Source organism: Rhipicephalus sanguineus, chromosome 5 (genome assembly GCF_013339695.2).
Source record: "Rhipicephalus sanguineus isolate Rsan-2018 chromosome 5, BIME_Rsan_1.4, whole genome shotgun sequence".
NCBI classification, from domain to species: domain Eukaryota; kingdom Metazoa; phylum Arthropoda; class Arachnida; order Ixodida; family Ixodidae; genus Rhipicephalus; species Rhipicephalus sanguineus.
This window is the reverse complement of record NC_051180.1, coordinates 183382538-183403489: the sequence shown is the minus strand read 5'-3', so window position 1 is coordinate 183403489 and position 20952 is coordinate 183382538. Positions and strand designations below refer to the sequence as shown.

Here is a 20952-nt window from a genome sequence, read left to right as displayed (position 1 = left end):
TCCGAACCGCAATTAAACTGTGCAGTCAGATATCTCGGCGCACGGACGTGCTGAGAGAATTCATCCGAGTGGAACTGTGCGAAAATTCGACTGTCTCCAACTTTTAACTAAACATGCCCGCTTACTGGAGCCACTAAAAAGTCATTCTTCAATCTTACTTAATTGGGTGGCTGAAAGCGATAATCATTAAGTAAAGTGCGTTGTGGGGCTAGTTGGTATGACATTAGAACGGTAAGGAACTGCGCGAGTGACGGAACACAAGAAGAAGTAGTACACAGGACAAGCGCAGACTAACAATAAATTTCAGTTGTTAGTCTGCGCTTGTCCTGCGTGCTACTTCTTCTTGTGTTCCGTCAGTCGCGCAGTTCCTTACCGTTCTACTGATAATCATTAACTCACTTTGCGTCCCCCTGAATACATACCTTATCTGCGAAGGTGGTTTTCACGCACACCCCAGTGCTGAATTTTATGAAAATCATGGAGCTTAATCTTCAACACCCGGTATACGGCAGACGCAAGCCATCACGGGCGAAGTACAAATACGCAGGTACTATAAAACCTATAAGATTACGTTATGCGTCATGTGAATAATCGCGAATGCATAGACATGTATTTATAGGTGTCACTGATCCCGCTAATGGGGATGGCAATCGCCGGGCAGATTCCAAGGGCTGGCGTCATGGCCCTCCGAAAACGCACCACGAAAGCGCGGACAATTTAGAGTTGGTCCTTTTAGTGCGCCAGCGAACGCCGGTTGTGGTCCAAAGACCGAGTCAGAGCCGAGAGTCGATAACACAAACGAAATATATTCTCCGTTAAAGGGGTCATGAAGCACCCCTTGGGCTTGCTGAAAAAACACATCCTGTGGAAAGCTGACACGGCTATGAACTGCTCAGCCAAATATTGCAGTCGTGCGTGCCGCGTAAAGGCTACAAGCGGAACGCGAAGTTGCTGTTTTCTCAGACGCGCTCTTTTCAAACAGAGGCCGGTTCTCACTCTCGTCGGTGGGCGGGGCGTCTGCCGATTGACGTCGCGATCTGCATCGCCACGTCGCAAAAGACATAGCATCCTCATTGGCCGATAGCCGTCATAAATCGAGAGCGGCGTTCGGATCAGATGCGCTTCTTGCCACGGGGCGCCGCCACTTGCCGGCGCCGCACTCGCGCACGCGAATCACAGCGGCAGAGCGATCGCGTTTCATGACGCGCGCTGACGTAACTTCTTTCCCCCGTGCCATTCCTCCGTGTGTAGCTTCCAGGGCGCTCGTCGGCACGAGAAAAGAGAGAAAGCGCTGAGAGCGTACGCCAAACCCCCGTAACTCCGCTCATTCTTGGCGGATTCGAGAAAATCTAGCGGCAATCGATTCGGGAGGCAGTAAACGCCGATACTGAGGTCACTAGATCATTACTTGGAAAAGTGGTTCATGACCCCTTTAAGGCAGTACAAACATCACAAACACGTGCACACTCGGCTGGTACCAGTTACAACTTCACAATATAACTCAGATGGTGTTAACACAACGGGAACTAAACAAACAGGTTATGCGCTACAAATGCAATCTCATGCATTACAACTATTCAAGAACAGTTAAAGTCCTGAATATTCAACGGCGTATCCAGTCCACAATTCTTGGACGGTAACTGAATGCTTCTCTTCTAGGAAACACTCACGCCGACTCCAGCGGTGATCGCGTAGTTCCCTCCGTCGACGTAACTTGTCACGGCTCACACGGCGTCGTCCTCCAATTCTTCAGATCGACGAGCGACTGACCGCACACCATCATAAACACGTCTTCTTTGGCCGACGGAGCCACACTCAGCATAACTTCACCATCTCCGGGCCGACTGTCTCACTCACTCACTCCTTCGCTGACTGACTGCCCGTCGTCGCACGCTTTTACCTCCTCTTCCCAGGGTTCTAGAAGCGTCGGGAGCGTTCTCCGGCGTGTAGCACAGCCAAAGCTAGGGAAAGGGCTAGAGCTTTCTCGTAGGTTCGAATCGCGGCGGCGTCGCTCGGCGATGCGTCACCCCTTCCCTCTAGAAACATCCAGGCTTAGCCGGGCGCTTGATCTGAGACTGCTAGTGGGCGAGGAGGATGCGGCGCGTCGGCGTCTTTTGATGCTTGTTTTTTCGTCGTTTGCGCTTCTTGGGCGAGCGGCTCGCGCTGTTCTCTCCCGCTGCCGTTTGAAAGCGGCCGCGCGTGCTTTATCAAGCGCTCGTTTGTGTCAATAGGTCACACAGTAGTGTCACGTGGATATGACGGTGAGTGACCGAGCACTGGAGCTGGTAAATATTGGGTTATTTATTGGGCGAAGTTGCACCCCAAAAAAAGAATATATTCAATGCACAGGCAAGTAACACTTGCGGTACCATGATAGCGGCTAGCACGGTCGTCTTTCGTCGATAATCTCCCCTGCGGTGAAAGACGTCGGCTTTTATAGGCTTCCAAAGCAATGTCGAGCGGCGCCGCCACTGCTCTTATCGTAACTGGGAATGTCGACGGCCACAACACTGCCGCCCCCGCTTCCGCGCACGCGCAGAGCTCTCGGATTCCACCTGTGGTGCGTCAAAATGTATCTGTTGCTGACTAGCAGTGCTCGGGCCGAATGAAGAGCGCCTGCACGGACGTGTTCTTACCGCCGCCGCTGCCAAATCCGGTGACAAACCGCCAATTCGCGGGCAGCGTCTGCATCCAGACGAATAGCTCGGCCGCGCGAGTGTCGCGCCCAAACGTGAGATTGCGTTCCCTATAGGCCTACATGCTAGGTCGCACATTCCAGTGTTATCGTTGGTGCTCGCTTTAATAAGGTGCATCCGCGCGTTAATCTGATCGGATCATTCGCAAGCTCAAGAAGTTTGCACTGAATCCGCCTTTTACATTTTCCTGTGCTGCCCTCTGCCGTTTTGGCAGGGTTTAGGTAGGGGCCGTTACAACCGTTGCCAGAAGCACAGCTTCCGAGATGTAAGAGACGTTTCGCGATTCTTCCGCTAGGGTAAGGGCGCATGCGCCGGGGCATCGTGCAACGGGCGTATTTAGGCGTGGCCTGCGCCTAGCGATAACACGTGTATAAGTTTTCTCCAGTGAATGAATGTCGTAACCCAGACGTTGATTGCGCTCCATGGCTGCTACCAAAGATCGAATTGTCATGAGATGGCGTAATCAGAAAAAGAGACATGCTCATTCGAGTTGATCAACAGCTATAGTGCTTTACCAGATGTACGTATACGCGGTTGCCCAGGATAGACACGTGTCTATACAGATGGCTCCAGGTACTGACCTCTTGAACTTCATGATTTATTGTACCGCACCTCAATGTACAATATTCGTTTAAGTTACTTCGCGCGACATCGTCTACAACAGCTGAACTGTTCGCTATCCTACACTCTTAAAAAAATGGAAGTGACCCTCTCTCCTTTAAGGGAGAAACGGAGATGTCCCCAATGTTCGTCTTCAAATGGAGGAACTTTCCTCCCTTTTCACTGGAGAAACCGTTCCTCCCCCGTCAAAATCAAGATGGCTGACGCCAAGCCAGTGAAGCGAGCAATAGATTTAGGCCTAGGGAGTGCATCGATTCTCGACTGATAAAGAGCATGCGGCACTAATAATCACAAAAGACGGTCCCTCTGAGCTTAATATCGAATGATATTGTTACGTAAAATGACACGAGGCGTGACTATTTACAAGTGTATTTGCGCTGATGTGCACAACATCGGTCAAGATGGAGGACAGCACCCACAGCCGACCGACAGGCCAGTCCTCTTTGTCGTCTTCTGTATGCAGAATGTCTGGCTCTTGATGGGTTAGCTACGTAGCATAACCCCCGGCGGTAAAAGCACCGTCTCGGTGCACTTTAAAGGCTCATTCACACCGAAGGCGGGGCGGCCAAAGCGGCAAAGCGGTGAGGCGGAAAGCGGGAAAACCTCCTCTCCAGGCGGCGAAAGCGGGGCGGAAAACGAGGCGGCAGGTCCGATCGCTCTCGGATCAATTTTTTGCCGCTCGCCGCTACTCGCCGCTTTGCCGCAGCCAATCAGAACGCGCTGCGGCGGTGGCGCGGCGGTGGTGCGGGTGTCTCTTTGGGAGAAGCCGTGCCACGTGATAGCGACACGTGCGCTAAAGCGCGAGAGGCCCCGCCTCCTCGGCCGCGCGGGCAGCCAAGAAAGCCATGCGGTCTGAACAGGTACGCGCGCTCGCCGCCTCGCCGCCTTGAAAAGCCCGCTCGGCCGCTTTGCCGCCCCGCCTTCGGTGTGAATGTACCTTAAACATGTTCTTCAGAAGGAGGGCGGTATTGTTTGAGCCGACTGACGTGCACTACGTCACTGGGCGTGTTTGCAGGCGGGTTAGTCTCCGAGACGGGAACGATCTCGTAGGTGACGTCCGTTACCTGGCGGGCGATACGGTATGGACCCATGTAGCGGGATAACAACTTCTCGGACAGGCCAACACGACGAACTGGGCACCACAGGAGAACGAGGGAACCAGGCGAGAAATGAACGTCGGCATGCCTGCTGTCGTAGAGGGTCTTCTGGGTTGCTTGTGAAGCCGACAGCCTAGCGCGCGCGATCTGACGCGCGTAGTCTGCACGAGCGATAGCATCCCGTGCGTATTCGCTCGGCGGAGATGTAGTAGCCGGAAGTAGGGTGTCCAGTGGTAACGTCGGATCACGGCCATAGAGCATATAAAAAGGTGAGTAACCGGTGGTATCATGACGGGATGAATTGTAAGCGAAGGTCACGTGAGGTAGCGCCAGGTCCCAGTCATGGTGGTCAGATGAGACATGCATGGAGAGCATGTCCGTGAGAGTGCGATTTAGGCGCTCGGTGAGGCCATTTGTTTGGGGATGGTAGGAAGTAGTCAACTTGTGCTGCGTTGAGGATGAGCGTAAAAGATCGTCAATTACTCGTGACAAAAATGCGCGGCCACGATCGGTGAGCAGTTGACGAGGAGCGCCATGGTGTAGAATGACGTCGTGGAGCAAAAAGTCGGCAACGTCAGTAGCAGTGCTGGTGGGGAGCGCTCGAGTGATGGCGTACCTGGTCGCATGGTCTATAGCAACGGCGACCCACTTGTTGCCAGAGTTGGACTCGGGAAAAGGGCCGAGAAGGTCTACACCAACACGGAAGAAAGGTTCGGTAGGGATGGAGATCGGGTGGAGGTGTCCAGCAGGGGGTGCGGCAGGTCGCTTCCGACGTTGGCATTTATCGCAGGAGGCCACGTAACGTCGAACGGACCGGGCGAGACCTCGCCAAAAGAAGCGGCGCCGGACACGGTCGTACGTGCGAGATATGCCCAAGTGGCCGGCAGTGGGCTCGTCGTGAAGCTCATGCAGGACCGTTGAACGCTGATGTTTAGGCACGACGAGAAGTAACTCAGGGCCATCGGGCAGAACGCTACGACGGTACAGCGTGCCATTCAAGAGGACGAACATGCGGAGTGAGGCGTCGTTAGGGGCAGATTCGAGACGGCCAATGAGTGATCGCAAGGAAGCATCGCGACGTTGTTCGTCACCAATCTGAAGAAACTGAGACATGGACATGACGCTGGCGCTAGGCTCGATGACCGATCCGTCTGGTTGTTCAACAGGGTAACGGGACAAGCAATCGGCGTCCAGATGGAGGCGTCCAGACTTGTAGGCAACTGAGTAGGAGTACTCCTGAAGACGCAGCGCCCACCGACCAAGTCGTCCAGTAGGGTCCTTCAGCGAAGAAAGCCAACAGAGTGCGTGATGATCTGTCACGACACGGAATGGGCGGCCATACAAGTAAGGGCGGAATTTTGAAACCGCCCAGACAAGGGCAAGGCATTCTCGTTCTGTTATAGAGTAGTTGCGTTCAGACTTCGAGAGGAGCCGACTTGCGTACGCAATAACACGATCAGTGCCCCGCTGTGTTTGGGCCAATACTGCGCCGATGCCGTGACCACTAGCGTCTGTGCGCACTTCTGTAGGAGCATCGGGGTCAAAATGTGCAAGAATAGGTGGTGTCGTTAGAGCGGTGATTAGCTGAGAAAAGGCGTCAGCTTGGAGAGGACCCCAACAAAATGGGACGTCTTGTTTGAGAAGGTCAGTGAGTGGGCGTGCGAGTGCCGCGAAGTTTTTCACGAAACGGCGAAAGTACGAGCACAGGCCCACGAAACTGCGAACATCATGGACAGAGCGAGGAACGGGGAAGTTCGTTACAGCGCGGACTTTGGCCGGGTCTGGTCGTACACCGGAAGCGTCAACGAGGTGGCCCAACACAGTAATTTGACGAAGACCGAAGTGGCACTTCGAGGAATTGAGCTGGAGGCCAGCTTGTCGGAATATTGATAGAATGGTCGAAAGGCGTTCAAGGTGTGTTGCGAAGGTGGATGAGGAGATGATCACGTCGTCCAAGTAACACAAGCACGTCGACCATTTAAATCCTTGAAGCAGCGTGTCCATCATTCTCTCGAAGGTTGCTGGAGCGTTGCAAAGACCGAAGGGCATGACCTTGAATTGGTAAAGGCCGTCAGGGGTAACGAAGGCGGTCTTCTCACGATCCATGTCGTCTACAGCAATTTGCCAGTAGCCAGATCGGAGGTCGAGAGATGAAAAGAAGGTGGCGCCATGGAGACAGTCGAGTGCGTCGTCAATACGTGGAAGAGGATACACGTCTTTCTTGGTAATTTTGTTGAGGTGCCGATAATGAATGCAGAAACGCCAGGAGCCGTCTTTCTTCTTTACTAATACCACGGGGGAGGCCCAAGGGCTAGACGATGGCTCGATGATATCTTTCGCTAGCATTTTGGCCACTTCTTTTTGAATCACTGCTCGCTCTGATGCAGACACGCGGTAAGGCCGACGGTGGATGGGTGCAGAGTCACCGGTGTTAATTCGGTGAGTGACAATCTTAGTCTGGCCCAAGGGACGATCATGGATATCGAAAATGTCACTATAGGAGGCCAAGACCTGGGAGAGAGCGTCGGCCTGATCAGGAGAAAGGTCTGATCCAATCATGTTTCGAAAAATGGCGGCGTCAGAACCGGGCAACCGTGAGACTTCAGCTTGGTCCGGAGCAGTTACGGCGACAACGTTGATGTCATCGTCGGTTATAGCTGTGAGTTGGGCGAGCGACATCTGGTAGGGCAACACTTGGGGGATGAGGCTGAAATTGAGGAGCGGAAGGAAGACGGAGTTATCCACTATGGTGGTGATGGTATGCGGCACAGTAATATTGCGCGTAAGTCGTGCGTCTGTTATAGGTGTAACGATGTAGTCGCCGTCGGGAACTGGAGGGGTCGATGACAAACAGACGTACGTCACTGCTCGAGGTGGCAGGCGAACAAACGTGGTTGGGCTCAAGCGGCTGACGGGCTTTTCACAGTTATCGGCGAGAAGAGGAAGATCGAGGCTGAGTGTACCAGAAGAACAGTCAATTAAGGCCGAGTGTGCCGAAAGGAAATCAAGGCCAAGTATGAGGTCATGAGGGCAACGAGCTAGAACGGCGAAAAGGACGACGGTGTGACGACCGGCAATGCTGACACGAGCAGTGCAGATTCCGATTACTTCTACAGTACCGCCATCGGCAACACGTATTGCCTGTGTCGTGGACGGCGTCATAATCTTCTGCAAACGGCGGCGTAGAGGGGCGCTCATAATAGACAGGTGCGCGCCTGTGTCAACGAGGGCGGTCACAGGAGCATTGTCGACTTTTACTTCAAGCAGGCTGTGGTGTGTGGGCAGCGTCAGTAGAGGATCTGTAGGCGTCGACGGTATTGCAGCTTCACCTCCATAAGCTGCAATATCTAGTTTTCCTGCTGCGAGCGTCCAGAGAAGGTCGGCGAGGGAAAGCGTCGAGGCTGCGGAGAGCGGGATTGGCGGCGTTGCGGCGACGGCGAGCGGGAGTAGCGGCGAACGGGCGAAGTAGCGTCATTGGTGAGAGGTTCGTGAGAGGACGAGTAGAAATTGGAGGGTGCAGCGGCTGAACGTGTAGAAGTGGTAGGGCGCATGTAGGTAGGGTAGGTCTGGCGTGGTGGGTTTGACCAACGGCGACGGCAATAGCGAGAAACGTGCCCTGGCTGGTGACAGGAAAAGCAGATAGGCTGGTCATCGGGTGTTCGCCATTCCGTAGGGTTGCGGAAGGGCACTGTAGGAGAGGATCGGCGAGCGTTGCCTGGGGGGTAAGGCGGTACTACAGGGCGAGTCAGGGGACATGCTGAAGGAAGGCCGAGGTTTGCAAACTCCTGCCTGACCACAGCTTGAATGAAGGCCACCGATGGCTGTGGAGGGTCAGTGGTGTGTGCTGTAAAAACGGGTGGTTGAATGGGAGCAGGACAGGCAGCTTCAATCTCCCGACGAACAATGCGCGTGACATTGTCATAGGTGGGCGGCTGGGGAGCGGCTTCACAAGATGAGGTTGCGGCCGTGTTGGGAAGCCGCGTAAATCTCTGAGTTATACGGCGGCTCTTGGCTTGTTCAAACCGTCGGCACTCTTTGATGATTGAGTCGACGGTGGCAACGTTGGTATAAACAAGCAGGTTGAAGGCATCGTCTGCGATACCTTTCAGCACATGCGATACCTTCTCCGACTCAGGCATGTGCTCATCAACCTGGCGACAAAGGGCGATGACGTCGTGAATGTACGCGACGTACGATTCCGTAGAGGTCTGTGCTCGAGTTGCCAGTTGATTCCGCGCAGCCATCTGCCGTCCAGCGGTGTTGCCAAAAAGGTCGCGGATCTTCTCTTTGAAGGATTCCCAGCTCGTAATGTCAGATTCGTGCGTCTCGAACCACACCCGCGGTGGGCCATCAAGATAGAAAAGTACGTTGGCGAGCATAAGGGTCGGGTCCCACCTATAGCTGGCGCTGATGCGTTCATACAGGTTGATCCATTTGTCAATGTCAACGCCATCCTGTCCGGAGAATACGCCAGGATCACGAGCAGGAGGTAGGACTACGTAGGTCGAAGCCACGGGAGGGGCAGGCGGTGACGACGATGTTCCGTCAACTTGTGACATGGTCGGACCCGCGATGATACGGCCGTTGCGGAGCTTCGTGATGGGTACAGGGAACAACCAGCGCCTCCACCACAAAGATGTTACGTAAAATGACACGAGGCGTGACTATTTACAAGTGTATTTACAATATGACAGTAAAATCAAGCGGACAAACCTGTGGTGATGAAAACTTCGCGAAACGGAGCGACGGAACTCGTACGTTTCGCTCGGCCAGAGACAGCGTTCGCTTTAATGGGGCATTCACACTTGAGCAGGGCTTATAGTCTCCCTTCATTGGAGGGGGGGAGGGCCTCATAATGCAGTAATATATATATATATATATATATATATATATATATATATATATATATACGTGTGTGTGTGTGTGTGTGTGTGTGTGTGTGTGTGTGTGTGTGTGTGTGTGTGTGTGTGTGTGTGTGTCGAAGAAAAGATAACCTGGCAGCGGTTTCGCCGCATAACCGATGCTGCTGTGGCCTCAGCGGCTCTGTAACTCGCAGATCGTGGGTTGTTGAAACGCAGTGCGAGCTGGCATGCCGAAGGATAAACGCACCATGTCTAGATATATCGGTCCAGATTCGCTTTCGCGGTCGTATTATCCAATTTTGGACAAGAATGTGATCGTACTAAACGCATGAAAATGCATTTCCAAGGGATGTTGGCCGGGAATAAAAACAAAAACGTGTTAAGCTGAAAAACGTATTATGCAGAGTCGTATCAACGAGATTTCACTGTATATATATATATATATATATATATATATATATATATAATATATATATATATATATATATATATATATATATATATATATATATATATATATATATATATATATTTCGTGAAATCTCTATGAAAAAATCCCCAATGTGGGCCATATTGCCCATATTTAAGGCCGCACAAAAACCCGCGAAAGTGTACATGCCCGTGAAACTTATTTTAACTGAAAAGCCTACGATCGTTCTGTAGGGAAAATTTTGTCCTAGCCTAATTTAGAAAGAAGAGATTTTTCGAAAACGCGTTTTACGAGCCATATAGTTTCGAGCTTGCCGAAAACCTTCACATGCGGTTTGCGGCACTGAAAGTTTTTTTTCGCCAAAAATATTTTGGCTGAACACTTCTTGCTTTGGATATATAGTCCTCGATTTTTTTTTTTTTTTCAATCAAATCGCAGATGGTCGAGCGCCAAGGCTGGGACAGCTGGCGTGGAATGACCCATATATTATTCCCAATGTGTTTCGGGCATTTATTCAACGTGTCAATCCAATCAAGCATGAAATGAAATTATTCTGGGAACGATTTTTCAAAAATAACTCGGGATGTGAGCTCAAAGTGAGTAACATTGGTTGACTCACTGGATTCAGAACCTCAGGCACGACAACGCTATATCTTGTTTTCGCTACCACTTGCGTCTTTGCAATCACAGCACACTTGTGATGCACAACTAAAAGAATGAAAATTGAGTGGCAAACTAAACAGACCAAGGTGAACCATTACTGTTTCACAAGCAGGTACCTTCAGATTTCTCGTGAAACGGTATGCTGTGCCAAGACGCTCTGTCGAACAAAGTGGTGACGCGTGGTTTCAGGAGGCGTTGCCCGTGGTGTTCAGTGTCTCAGTGAATTGCATTCAGCAATACGATGATTCTTCTGTTTTGCTGACACCCCGTCAACCAAACATTCGCGATTAAATCATTATTCGGAAAATTGCGGAGTATAATTTCCCCGAACAAAGTACTACTGCCAAAAAATTGAACTCCAGCACTTGTCAAATGGATGCCGCAGTGCCACCGTTGGACTGCCGAGGGGGGGGGGGGGGGGTCTGACTTTAAACTCTGCACTTGAGAAGCCAAGAGAAAGCGAAAGCGCCGGAGGGGCCGAAAAACCGTGTTCGCGCGTGTCGGAAATGTTCACATTTGTTCTGCCTCTCCAGCATGCCGTCGCCGGCGCCGCCTTCGCCACTTCGAGAATTCATTTTCCTTTTCCCGTTTCCTGAGCATTTAATTTCGTACCGAATTCAAGTTATGCATGCAAAACACGGAAAAGAAATAGCTTTCACCTTTTCAAACCCATGTTTCGAGAGGTAGTACATACACCAGCAGAAACTACATAAGCGGACACGCCAGCAGGGGTGGCGGATTCACCCGGCTGTGCAAAAGCGAGACACGTCGGGGCACGCCGGCTCGCTGCTGCTTCACCTTCTGCGAATTCCAGTCTTCTCGGCAATCGTAATCCAAACCAGGCTCTCGAGGAACGCGTCCATGTCGAGGCTGTGACTTTTGTCTTGCTGCACGGGTAGTTTGCAATTGCGCCGATGCGAGCCACCGCTGACGCCCTGGCCGCCATGTTGAAATTGCGGCCGGCCGTCGTTTACATCATGTAGTTTGAGCAAGTGCAGCCAAGGTACGGCTTCCCGTGAAGCGGCCAGGCGATCCGCTTTCGCATGGCGGAAAAATCGGTCTCGTACCGATTTTTTCGCGTCCGGCTCGCCGCGTGGTTTTCCGACCGCTTAGGCGGCGAAGCGAGGGAATTTCAGGAGAGTTTTTCCGCTTTCGCCCCCTTCGAGGCCAAGTGTGAACGCGCCATAAAAGAGACGGATACTGCAAAGGTGCTCTCACCCGGAGACTGGACGTTAGGCTTGCTGTCTTTATTTCTCGAAGCATCACGCGGTGTAGCGACGTTATCCACGCGTTTATGGGGGCCCCGACATATGTGCCTCCAAAATGTACATTCCGTAGCATCAAAACAATCCCGGCGCTGCAGAGCATAGTTTCGATAGATAGATGTTCAACAACATATAAGAAGGTGGAGCTGTGAAAACGCCACATAGTACACACAGTGATTTCAATACACAATTCATTCATATATATACAACCTATAACATGAACAATTCACTACAGACGCGTGCGTACAGTAGTGATGCAGAACTATCGGTAAATCGACTATCGATAATATCGATAGTTTTTTTGTAACTATCGATAGTGTAGACAAACTATCGATAGCACTACTATCAACAAACTATCGATAATGCAATCGGTAGTACCATGGTTAATATAAACTACTGCCACGCATGTTTGCTGCTTTGTTTTGATGTATGCGGGTTTCATACACAAAGACTGTTAGCAACGTTTGACGCAGTACGCGCCGTAATGACTGAGAAGCTTCACGATAGTTTGAGATCATTCTGTTAAGCATACGCGCAGTACGCGAACAGTAGAGCATTTTAGTTTGACGTTTTTACGCTCCGCTCAGCAGCTAAGTGGAGCGGGGGCGCGAGTGCGCATGCGTCCTCCGCTTAGCCGTAAGCGGGCTAGCGGAGCGAGGCCCACGCTCCGCTTATAGGGAGCCTAAGCGGAGCGCGGACCGTCGCTGCCGTTCCCGCTAGCGAGGGGCGTCGATGTGCGCGCCCTCCCTGACGCGTGCGTCGACTTCCCGCATATTCTAAGATGGCTGCCTCCAGTGCTCAACGTGCTTCCCACGTCCATGGCCGCTTCACGTTCGTCTGCGCAGCGGAAGCCGCGAAAGTGCTAGAGATTAGACGAACATTTGTGCTTACTTCGAGTCGCCGAATTAAGGAAAGTGACGCGAACTAGACAAGACGGCACAGACGACGAAAACATCGCTGCCGTGCTTGCGTCCAAACGGATTGCAGCGGATCTGGAATGCTACAGCGCTGACTGTACGTGACTATCTTGAAGTCGACGCTTTATTTTTTTTTCCCTGAAATGGGCCGGTAACGCATGCGCAGGTGTGAATACTGCGTGAACAAGTGAGTAATACATATTTGTGTTACTTTGTAAAAGTGACAAAACTGTTTTTAATTTTTAACGAGGCTGAATTTGGCCAGAGGGCGTTGCAACTGCGAAAGATCCGCTCGGCAGCGGAGAACGGATAACTAAAACCAAAAAGTCGACCGCCGCTCCGCTACAGCTAAGCGGGCCAACTCGGAGCGGAGCGGATCGTAAAAACGTCAAAATAAAATGCTCTAGTGAAGTTTATTCGAGAGCTTACGGGAGCACCAGCGATAACGCTGGAAGATGCAATGAGTGATGTATAAAGACGATGCGTTCCACCGATGATCAGATGAATCAGTGCGCAGCGTGTACCGCTTGTATTTTGCCTTTTGATTATCTGGGCACAAGTTCGCCCAGATAAAGAGCTCCGTATTTCCCACTCTTGCTGCAGCATTATTCACCGTCACAACCACGTGACAATGCTATCAATAGTGGTGTGAATAATGATACCTTTGCGGGCCGGCCCTGTTGCCAAAATATTTGCGATAGCCTACTAGCTTCGCTTATGAGCAATTCTTGATGAAAGAAAGAAATTATTTCCGCAGGGAGAATGGCGGAATATGTTTATCAATAAATACAAATCCAAAAGCAGCCAGTTACACCTTACAACTTACAAACTTAGTTCGTTATATTTTTTTTTATTTTCAAATCATAAAATGCAATATAAATTTGAAGCCACGCAGTTCCACTACATGTAACGCCTTCCTTTCCGCTACAGCTGAAAAATTTGACTTTATGATCATGTGTCAACAAAGCACTCAGGTAAAGAACACAACCATGTCAACTTTCTCGCCCTTCAGCCTGCTCCTCCGGCTCCTCTATGTACCACGCGCGCGGGGAGCCAAGTTATTCTGCAATGAGTTCGTCCTGTTCATTTTATGCTATCGATAGTACCATCGAATTTTTTACTATCGATAGCGCTATCGATAGTATTTTTCACCATCGATAGTTCGATAGTGACTCAGCTATCGATAGTACCATCGATAGTTCTGCATCACTAGTGTACAGACGATTTTACACATACCCCTCAATGAAGCGCAGGCCCTTATATAGTCACTGAATTACGGTGGACCATGGTGGCACAAGCGATGCGTCATTTTTCTTGAACTCTTTACCATTTCATGGCTGCAACCCAATATACGCAGACATTATTAAATTGTAGCTATGGCTTAGCGAAGCGCACCAGTTAATCTAAAGCCGCATAATAATGAACGATATAATTACAGGTCTGATTAAGTTAATGCGAAAACGACCATATCGAGAAGCGTTCATGCCATTCCGACGATGATGACGTTGATGATGATGATGTGTTAGTGGCCTGTCCCTTTGCAACGGGGAAACATCCTCAGTGTACTGGCCTCAAGAAAAAAAAAAGAAAACAGAATGAAAAACACACGACAAATGCTGGAGACGCGCACAGAGCAGCCTAGGTCTTAAGTCCGTGGTACAGTTGCCCACCACTCAAAAAGCCGCCTTTTCGTGACTGCCACCGCGTATCGTCCACCCCCATTGTCACTGCTGCCATCTTCATCGAGCAACTGAAACCCCAGCGTCTGTGGGAGGGTTGCGCCCTCCACCGGAGCAGTTGGAAGACTCCTGCATCGAAGAACGAGGTGTTCTTGCGTCTCAGTCTCGACACCGCAAACTCTGCACAGGCTGCTGACTACATCGTCGTCGAACCTTCTGCGGTACTGAAGAGTGCGAAGAGCCCCAGCTCTCGCCTCGAACAGGAGGCTGCTGCCAATACTGTTGTCGTACTATAGAAGCGCGACCCACTTATGCTCTCCTTATGTTTCCTGTAGCACTCGAGGGTGGACTTGGCCTCCATAGCCTTTCTCCATCGGCTGTCTTCTGCTTCCCTGACTCGCAGGCGGACCTCGACCGCCCACTTAGCCGCAGTTTCAGTACGGATGGCTTCTGCAAAGAAGCCATACGTCTTCTCCAGCTGGTAGATTCGTCTTGTCCAGTCAGTCCTCATGCATGTCGCCGAAAGATACTCGAACACGCGGCGCGCCCACCGAATGCGTCGCATGAGCATGAGACGACCCCGGTAGGCAATCTTGCTGGTGGCTTCCCGGCCTTCAAAGTTGGACCATCCGACATCCCCCTGTACCGCCTCGTTGGCAACTCGACCATGGCTACCGAGCGCCGCACGGCCGACCTCTTTTTGTTGACGCTCCAACCACTCCCGTGTCGTTGACGATATGCACACAACCGCGTTTCCAAACGTCAGGCCCGGCACGTGAACCATTTTCCATAGGTCACGGATCATTTGGAAGCGGTGGTAATCCCAGAGGCATCCACGACGGAGGATTCGTTGAGCCTGCAGCGCAGCCTGTCGAACCTTGGTCTCGTGCAGACTGTACTTAGCTGCATCCACACACAGGGTGACTCCCATGTACCTGTACTCGTTGCGTGCGGCCAGTGGTACTCCTCCCAAGGTCAACGCCGCTTCATCGGTGCTCCCTCCAGCTAGTCGGACAACCGCTGATTTCTTAATGTTGAATCGGAGTCCAAGACACACGATTTCTGTCTGGCAGATGTCGAGGAGGGATTGCAACTCCTGGTGACTCTCTGCCATAAAGACCAGATCCTCTGCAAAAGCCAAGCCAGGCAGGCGGTGGTTCTCGCTGGCACTAGTTGTGCTGAAACGCATGCTGAACCAGAGGTTTGAGATCAGCAAGACCCACTCTAATCTGGATGCGTACAAAATTTACAGCAATGGCGACAGTGGGCAGCCCTGCCTCAGACCCTTATTTACACGAATTGGGCCAGTGATTATGTCACCCAACTGCACACTCACTACATTGTCGCTGTACATCCGTCATATAGTGGAGATTAGCAGTTGTGGTTGTCCAAGGTCAGATAAACATGCGAAGAGAGGACCATGGGGCACGTTATCGTACGCTTTTTCAACATCCAGAAAGCAGCACAACAGCGTCCTCCCCTCTTTTGGGGCTATTTCTACACATTGCGTGACGATGAACAGATTGTCATCCAGCCGTCTGCCTGGTCTGAAGCCATTCTGGAGCTCGGTTAGTAGTCCCTGGGTCCGCCAAGCCACTCAACCATGCTTTGATCACCCCTGCGAACAAGCGATACATGACGCTGGTGACCGTTATTGGCCTGTCCTCTATGTTTCTCGCATCACCGCCCCTTTTGGGGATAAGAATCACCTTGCCTTCATGCCATTCTTTGGGGATGGGCTCGCCTTCAATGATGGCCGTGAGAATCTCTGCGAGCTGTTCCCTCGACTCCTCTCCCAAGCACTTTAGTACGCGCGCTGGCATGCCGTCGGGGCCAGTGGCCGTTCGAACCCTAACCCGCTTCAGAGCTTGTTCAACTGTGAGCCTTGAGAAGGCCCAGGGTGGTTCTTCCTGGCTTGGAGACTGTTCAGTATTGGAACTGGCTGCCTCCTCTTCAGTAAGGGGGTGGTCGTAGTCAGGCCGGAGGCCCCGAAAATCTGGGAGAAGTGCTGTGTAATGTATTCACACGGCTCGGTGACCGGCTGCCCCGTTGCCTCAGCAACGTGATCTTCAAACAGATTTTCAAACAAACCTGCAAAATTACAGAATATTGTCGTCCTTCCGTCGTCGCCGCTGCTGCCAAAGTGAAAACCGTGCAGGAACAGCGGCGGCAGGTACCGCCCCCCGAGATGAAGGTTGATACCGCCGACGAAGGATCGCAAAAAAAGCTTGCAGCAAGCAAAGGTAGATGGCACGGTCGGATAAGTCGTCAGTGGATTTCAGCAAAGTGCCGGACACTGCAAAATGGCAGAATAGCTCATTAGTTGTCGTCCTTCCGTCGTCGCCGATGCTGTCAAAGTCTCGAGTTAAAACTAAGGGTGATAAACCATGATGAAGAAAAGGTGAGTGCTCTAGTAGCTAGCGTCTCGAAACAGCCAGACGTGCAATCAAGAAAAATTAAAAAATCAACTATATACCGGAACGTCTTTATTATGCTAAAGTCATGAAGGAGACCACGGAGCTTTCTGTCCAGTTCAGCTAGAAACAAATAGCTCATAATAGGGGCGATGCACGAGCCAATGCACATCCCTTCTTTTTGAATGTAAGGCTGGTCTCCCCACTGAATAAAAGTAGACAAAAGGTAAAAATTGGAGCAACTTTAATAATCTACCACATGATGTCCTAGTCTCATTCATAAAAGCAACACTTCTGGACTTACCGATACAATTCTGTACGCAGGAAAGCAAACAAGACTGAGGTAAAGAACAAAACAGATCCTTTATATCTATGGAGAACGCCCCAAGGTTCTCGTGCGAGGATGACCTCAGGTAATCTAAGACACTATGATAATTCCTGACAAGGATGGGGTCATCAATGGGAAGCAGACCTAGCGACTTTTGCAAAAATAAGGCAATCGACTTCTGCCACGTGCCATTTTCAGAGACGATAGCTCTGAACGTGGTGTACCATCTTATGTGTTTTGACACTGAAAAACAATTCGAAGCAATCTCGCTTGCTCGCCTCTATACTGTTTGAGGACACTGTCTAGTTTGAGCCGGCTACACAGTCTTTTTACTTGTGATTTTTCCTTAGCAACTGAAAGGCCTCAGCGAGAGACAAAGGCGCTTTTTGCTGCTTGTAAAGCTTTTTCTTCGAAGAAACCTTTCAATGGCACAACAAAAGCCCCTTCTTTGTCTACCGGTAAAACGCAAAGATTGTTATCCTTCGAAAAATACAAGATAAGCTTAACAGGTACCTTTGGAACGGGAACCTTCTACCAATATAAAGCGTCCACGCCGTCCGACGCACACCGCACCGAGTCCTCAGTAGAAGCACGCTCAGACACCTGTGTGACGAAGGTCACGAGTTCCGGAGCTGTCCTCCTTCTCGATGGCGAACTTCGGGCCGAAGCTGAGCACATGTTGAACGTCATTGGGCAACCAGCCGGGGACTTGACAGGAAGATACCGGTAAAACTGTTTGAGATGGAGCTGCCACAGAGACTCGGTGGTTTGGTCAAGCAGCTTAAAGACCAACCGAAGCATCCTCTTATCTGACGGGACACCCACAGTGCTCAGCTGTGCGACAAGCAGCTTTCTGTGTAGCCGAACAAGACGAAGCCACTCCGATCGTTGAATCTTCCAAATACGACTGTCATGGTTCGCTGATAGCAGGAACCTGTCCTTACGAAAGAATTTGTCCTTACGTAGAATTTGTCCTTACGAAAGATTCTACGATAAGAACCTGGCGTAATTCTATTCAGCACCTTGCTTTATATGATACAACGTCTCAAAGCGACTCAGGCTATGAGAAACGCTGTAGTGGAGGTCTCCGGATAGTTTCTTCTCCGGATACTTTCTGGATTTCGTTAACGTGCAGTGATATCGCACAGTACACGGACCCCTGGCATCGCGCCTCCATCGAAATGCGACTGCAGTGGCTGGGATCAACACCGCGCCTTGCGGGTCAGTATATACAGCGTCTTAGTCAGCTGCAATTTACTATTGCGGGTAATTTTACCGTAGCATGTTATTGTCAATACGCGCCTTTAATTAATACTACTGCAAAGCGGAAAGCTTACGAAGAACCTCCCAAATGGCTCAATACCGCAGAAAGAGATCATTCTAATCGATGAGTGCGTTTTTGGTGAGGTTAAATCCTTTAACTGGTGGTAACTGTTCACTGTTCACTTACGGTGAGCCGAGTGAACATCTAGCGCTTCCACTAGAAGGAACGTGACTCATTTTTCGGGAAAACCGATTTTACGCCGACTTAGGCGGCATGTAGTCAAGCACGTGTGCAGGTTCTCTCAGTTAGTTTCTGGTGTGAAGGCATGACGCCCACGCTCACTAGTTTCAGCTTCTTTCGTCCAGAAGTTATCATTCGAGCCTCTTTTTTTTTTTCTTTTTTATTGATGTTGATGCCTAGGTGACTGCATGAGAAGATAACTGCGCATCCCCTCGTCCTTTGTCGCAGGTGTCGGTGCGTCTGACCCACCCGCAGGCAGGAAAGATTGGCCACTGGTGTGGAGGCGTTCTGCTTAACAATCGATGGATACTCACAGCCGCCCACTGCATCGTAAAGTAAGTGCGCTACATAAATCGGTAAGCACTCGACAGCACGTTGTGGACAGATGCCCACCTGCTATGCAGCCACGTCGTTGTTTATTTCGTTCGTTTATTTATTTCGTTCACAAATGCCCGTCTGTTAGCGACACAGTCAAAGTGTCCATCATTATCATGTTTTCGAATGTGCAAGAATCTTTCGCTGGTGTATATGCAAAGTGCAGTCTCGGAGTTCTCTGTGTGCCGAAAAGAGCACAAATATATTTTTTTCAGACGCCGTTATTCGAGGCCATTAAGTTCTCTTCAGCGTTTGCTGTATATTTGTCGGACGTGCTAATTCTAGACCGAAACAGATAAAAACTTTATCTGGCGATCACTTCAAATCGAGTCTGCAGCAAAACAAAAAAAGTAAACATAGCTCACTGTCCAGATTAAAAGAGGTTTGTGTTTATGTCGCTGAGTCACACATTTTCACCGGACGTTAAATATGCGCCAGGTGCTGCTTTGGCTCGTTGGAATTGATGCATTACACTTGATAACTACAACGCCATTCAAATTAGACACATTCACGATAGGTAACAAGAACAACAACGTCATCGTCCACCGTAAAACAATATTTTAAGTTCGGCCAGAGTTGCTAGTCTGCGCTCGTTCCGTCCACTTCTTTCCTGTGCCCTGTTCTATAGGCGTAGTTTGTGCTTTTTACCAGTCAGAGAGCAGCAAATGAATGGTCGACTGTGCCAGGAGCTTTATAAGAACGCGGTTGCCCTAGCAACCCACAAAAATCCTGGCTATCGAGCAATATCCAAGTGCGTGGCCCTTGCTGCTCGGTGCAAAAGCGAATGCAATGTGCCTGCTGCGCGAGCAGCCCGCTGTTCGTACTCCCGCAGCCGGTGTTCTGGAAGGTCCGGCTGGGCGAGCACCGCCAGAAGCTGACCGAGGGCAGCGAGCTGACGGTGCCGGTGTCGCACGTGTATCATTACCCGTGGTACTCTGGCTATGACCAGGACATCGCGCTCATGCGGCTGGCGCACGAGGTGCCGTACAGCGAGCACGTTCAGCCCGTGTGCCTGCCGGATGCCGACGACGAGTTCCAGGGACTCGTGTGCGCTGCTACTGGATGGGGAAAGGTCGACTACAGTGAGTGTTTGGACAATGAATTGAGCATGTCAACGCCTGCAAGCCTGTATCACGTGATTGAGTATAGAAATAATTTATGACAAACTGAGGGTAACTAAACTGTATCCGATGCGCGGCCGACTTTACTGAATATCAATCTGGTAGAATGATGATATACAGGTAATAGGAGAGCATGTTCGTATAGTGAATGTTAGCATCCTTGAGCAAGTGCTGCAAATACTCGTTCATTCAAATGCAACAGTTGCGGCGACTCTCTTGGAATAGCTTAAGTGATCAAAGTAATTTTCTTCTTCGCTACCTGTCCTAAGTAGATGTAATCATTTACCACTTCCAATGCCTCGCTTACAAACAGCAAGGCGTAATTCTCTTCCGAGACTGCTGAACATTACTTTTGCGCATAATAATTTTCAGACCTAGCTCTCTACTTTTCCTGTCCAATTCAGTAATCATGATTTTGAATTCGTCCCCTGAGTTACTCATAAAGGCAGTGTCATAAACAAATCGCAGGTTACTAGCGTACTCTCCATTAAAGAGGCCCTGCATCCTAAATTGCACACGTCAACTTTATCGGCCCGTGAAAGAGCGGAGAGGCATGGCCTCCCGATTCCGACATGGGAGCAACCAGCGGCGAGCCGAGGGCCCCAGCGGGTCCTCTCCGGCTAGTCCCTCAGGACCTCATTAAAGTTCTTTGTCGGTCTGTCGGCTTGCTACCGGTCTTGATGAATGCTGTGGTGCCAGTAAAAACGGCGAGAAAAAAGTGTTTCATATTTTAATTTGTTCCCGAAATGGGTTATTACGCCGACTGCAGCGTAACGACTTCTGCTGCCGGAAGTGAGGTATCGCTCAGCCAACTCTGTTGACCTTGATTGGTTGAAAATAAAGAATATATTGCGCACGCTTGCGATGTCCTTATTGTGAGAAGTTTACAAATTGTGAGTTGCTTAATACTCGTTAGAGCTGCGAAAAAGACACCAATTTGTGCATCAGTTTCAATTTTTCTGCAACTGTGACACCGGTAG

The 20952-nt window shown here is 50.5% G+C and overlaps 1 protein-coding gene across 1 annotated transcript in view; it reads left to right on the top strand.

Moving 5' to 3' along the window:
* Window positions 1-20952, top strand: part of LOC119394496 (tryptase-2) — a 43083-nt gene that overhangs the window by 17871 nt on the left and 4260 nt on the right. Inside the window, exons 3-4 of the mRNA XM_037661803.2 lie at window positions 18705-18811; window positions 19662-19933. Coding sequence (XP_037517731.2) covers window positions 18705-18811; window positions 19662-19933 — 379 coding nt within the window. The remainder of the gene's footprint in view (window positions 1-18704; window positions 18812-19661; window positions 19934-20952) is intronic.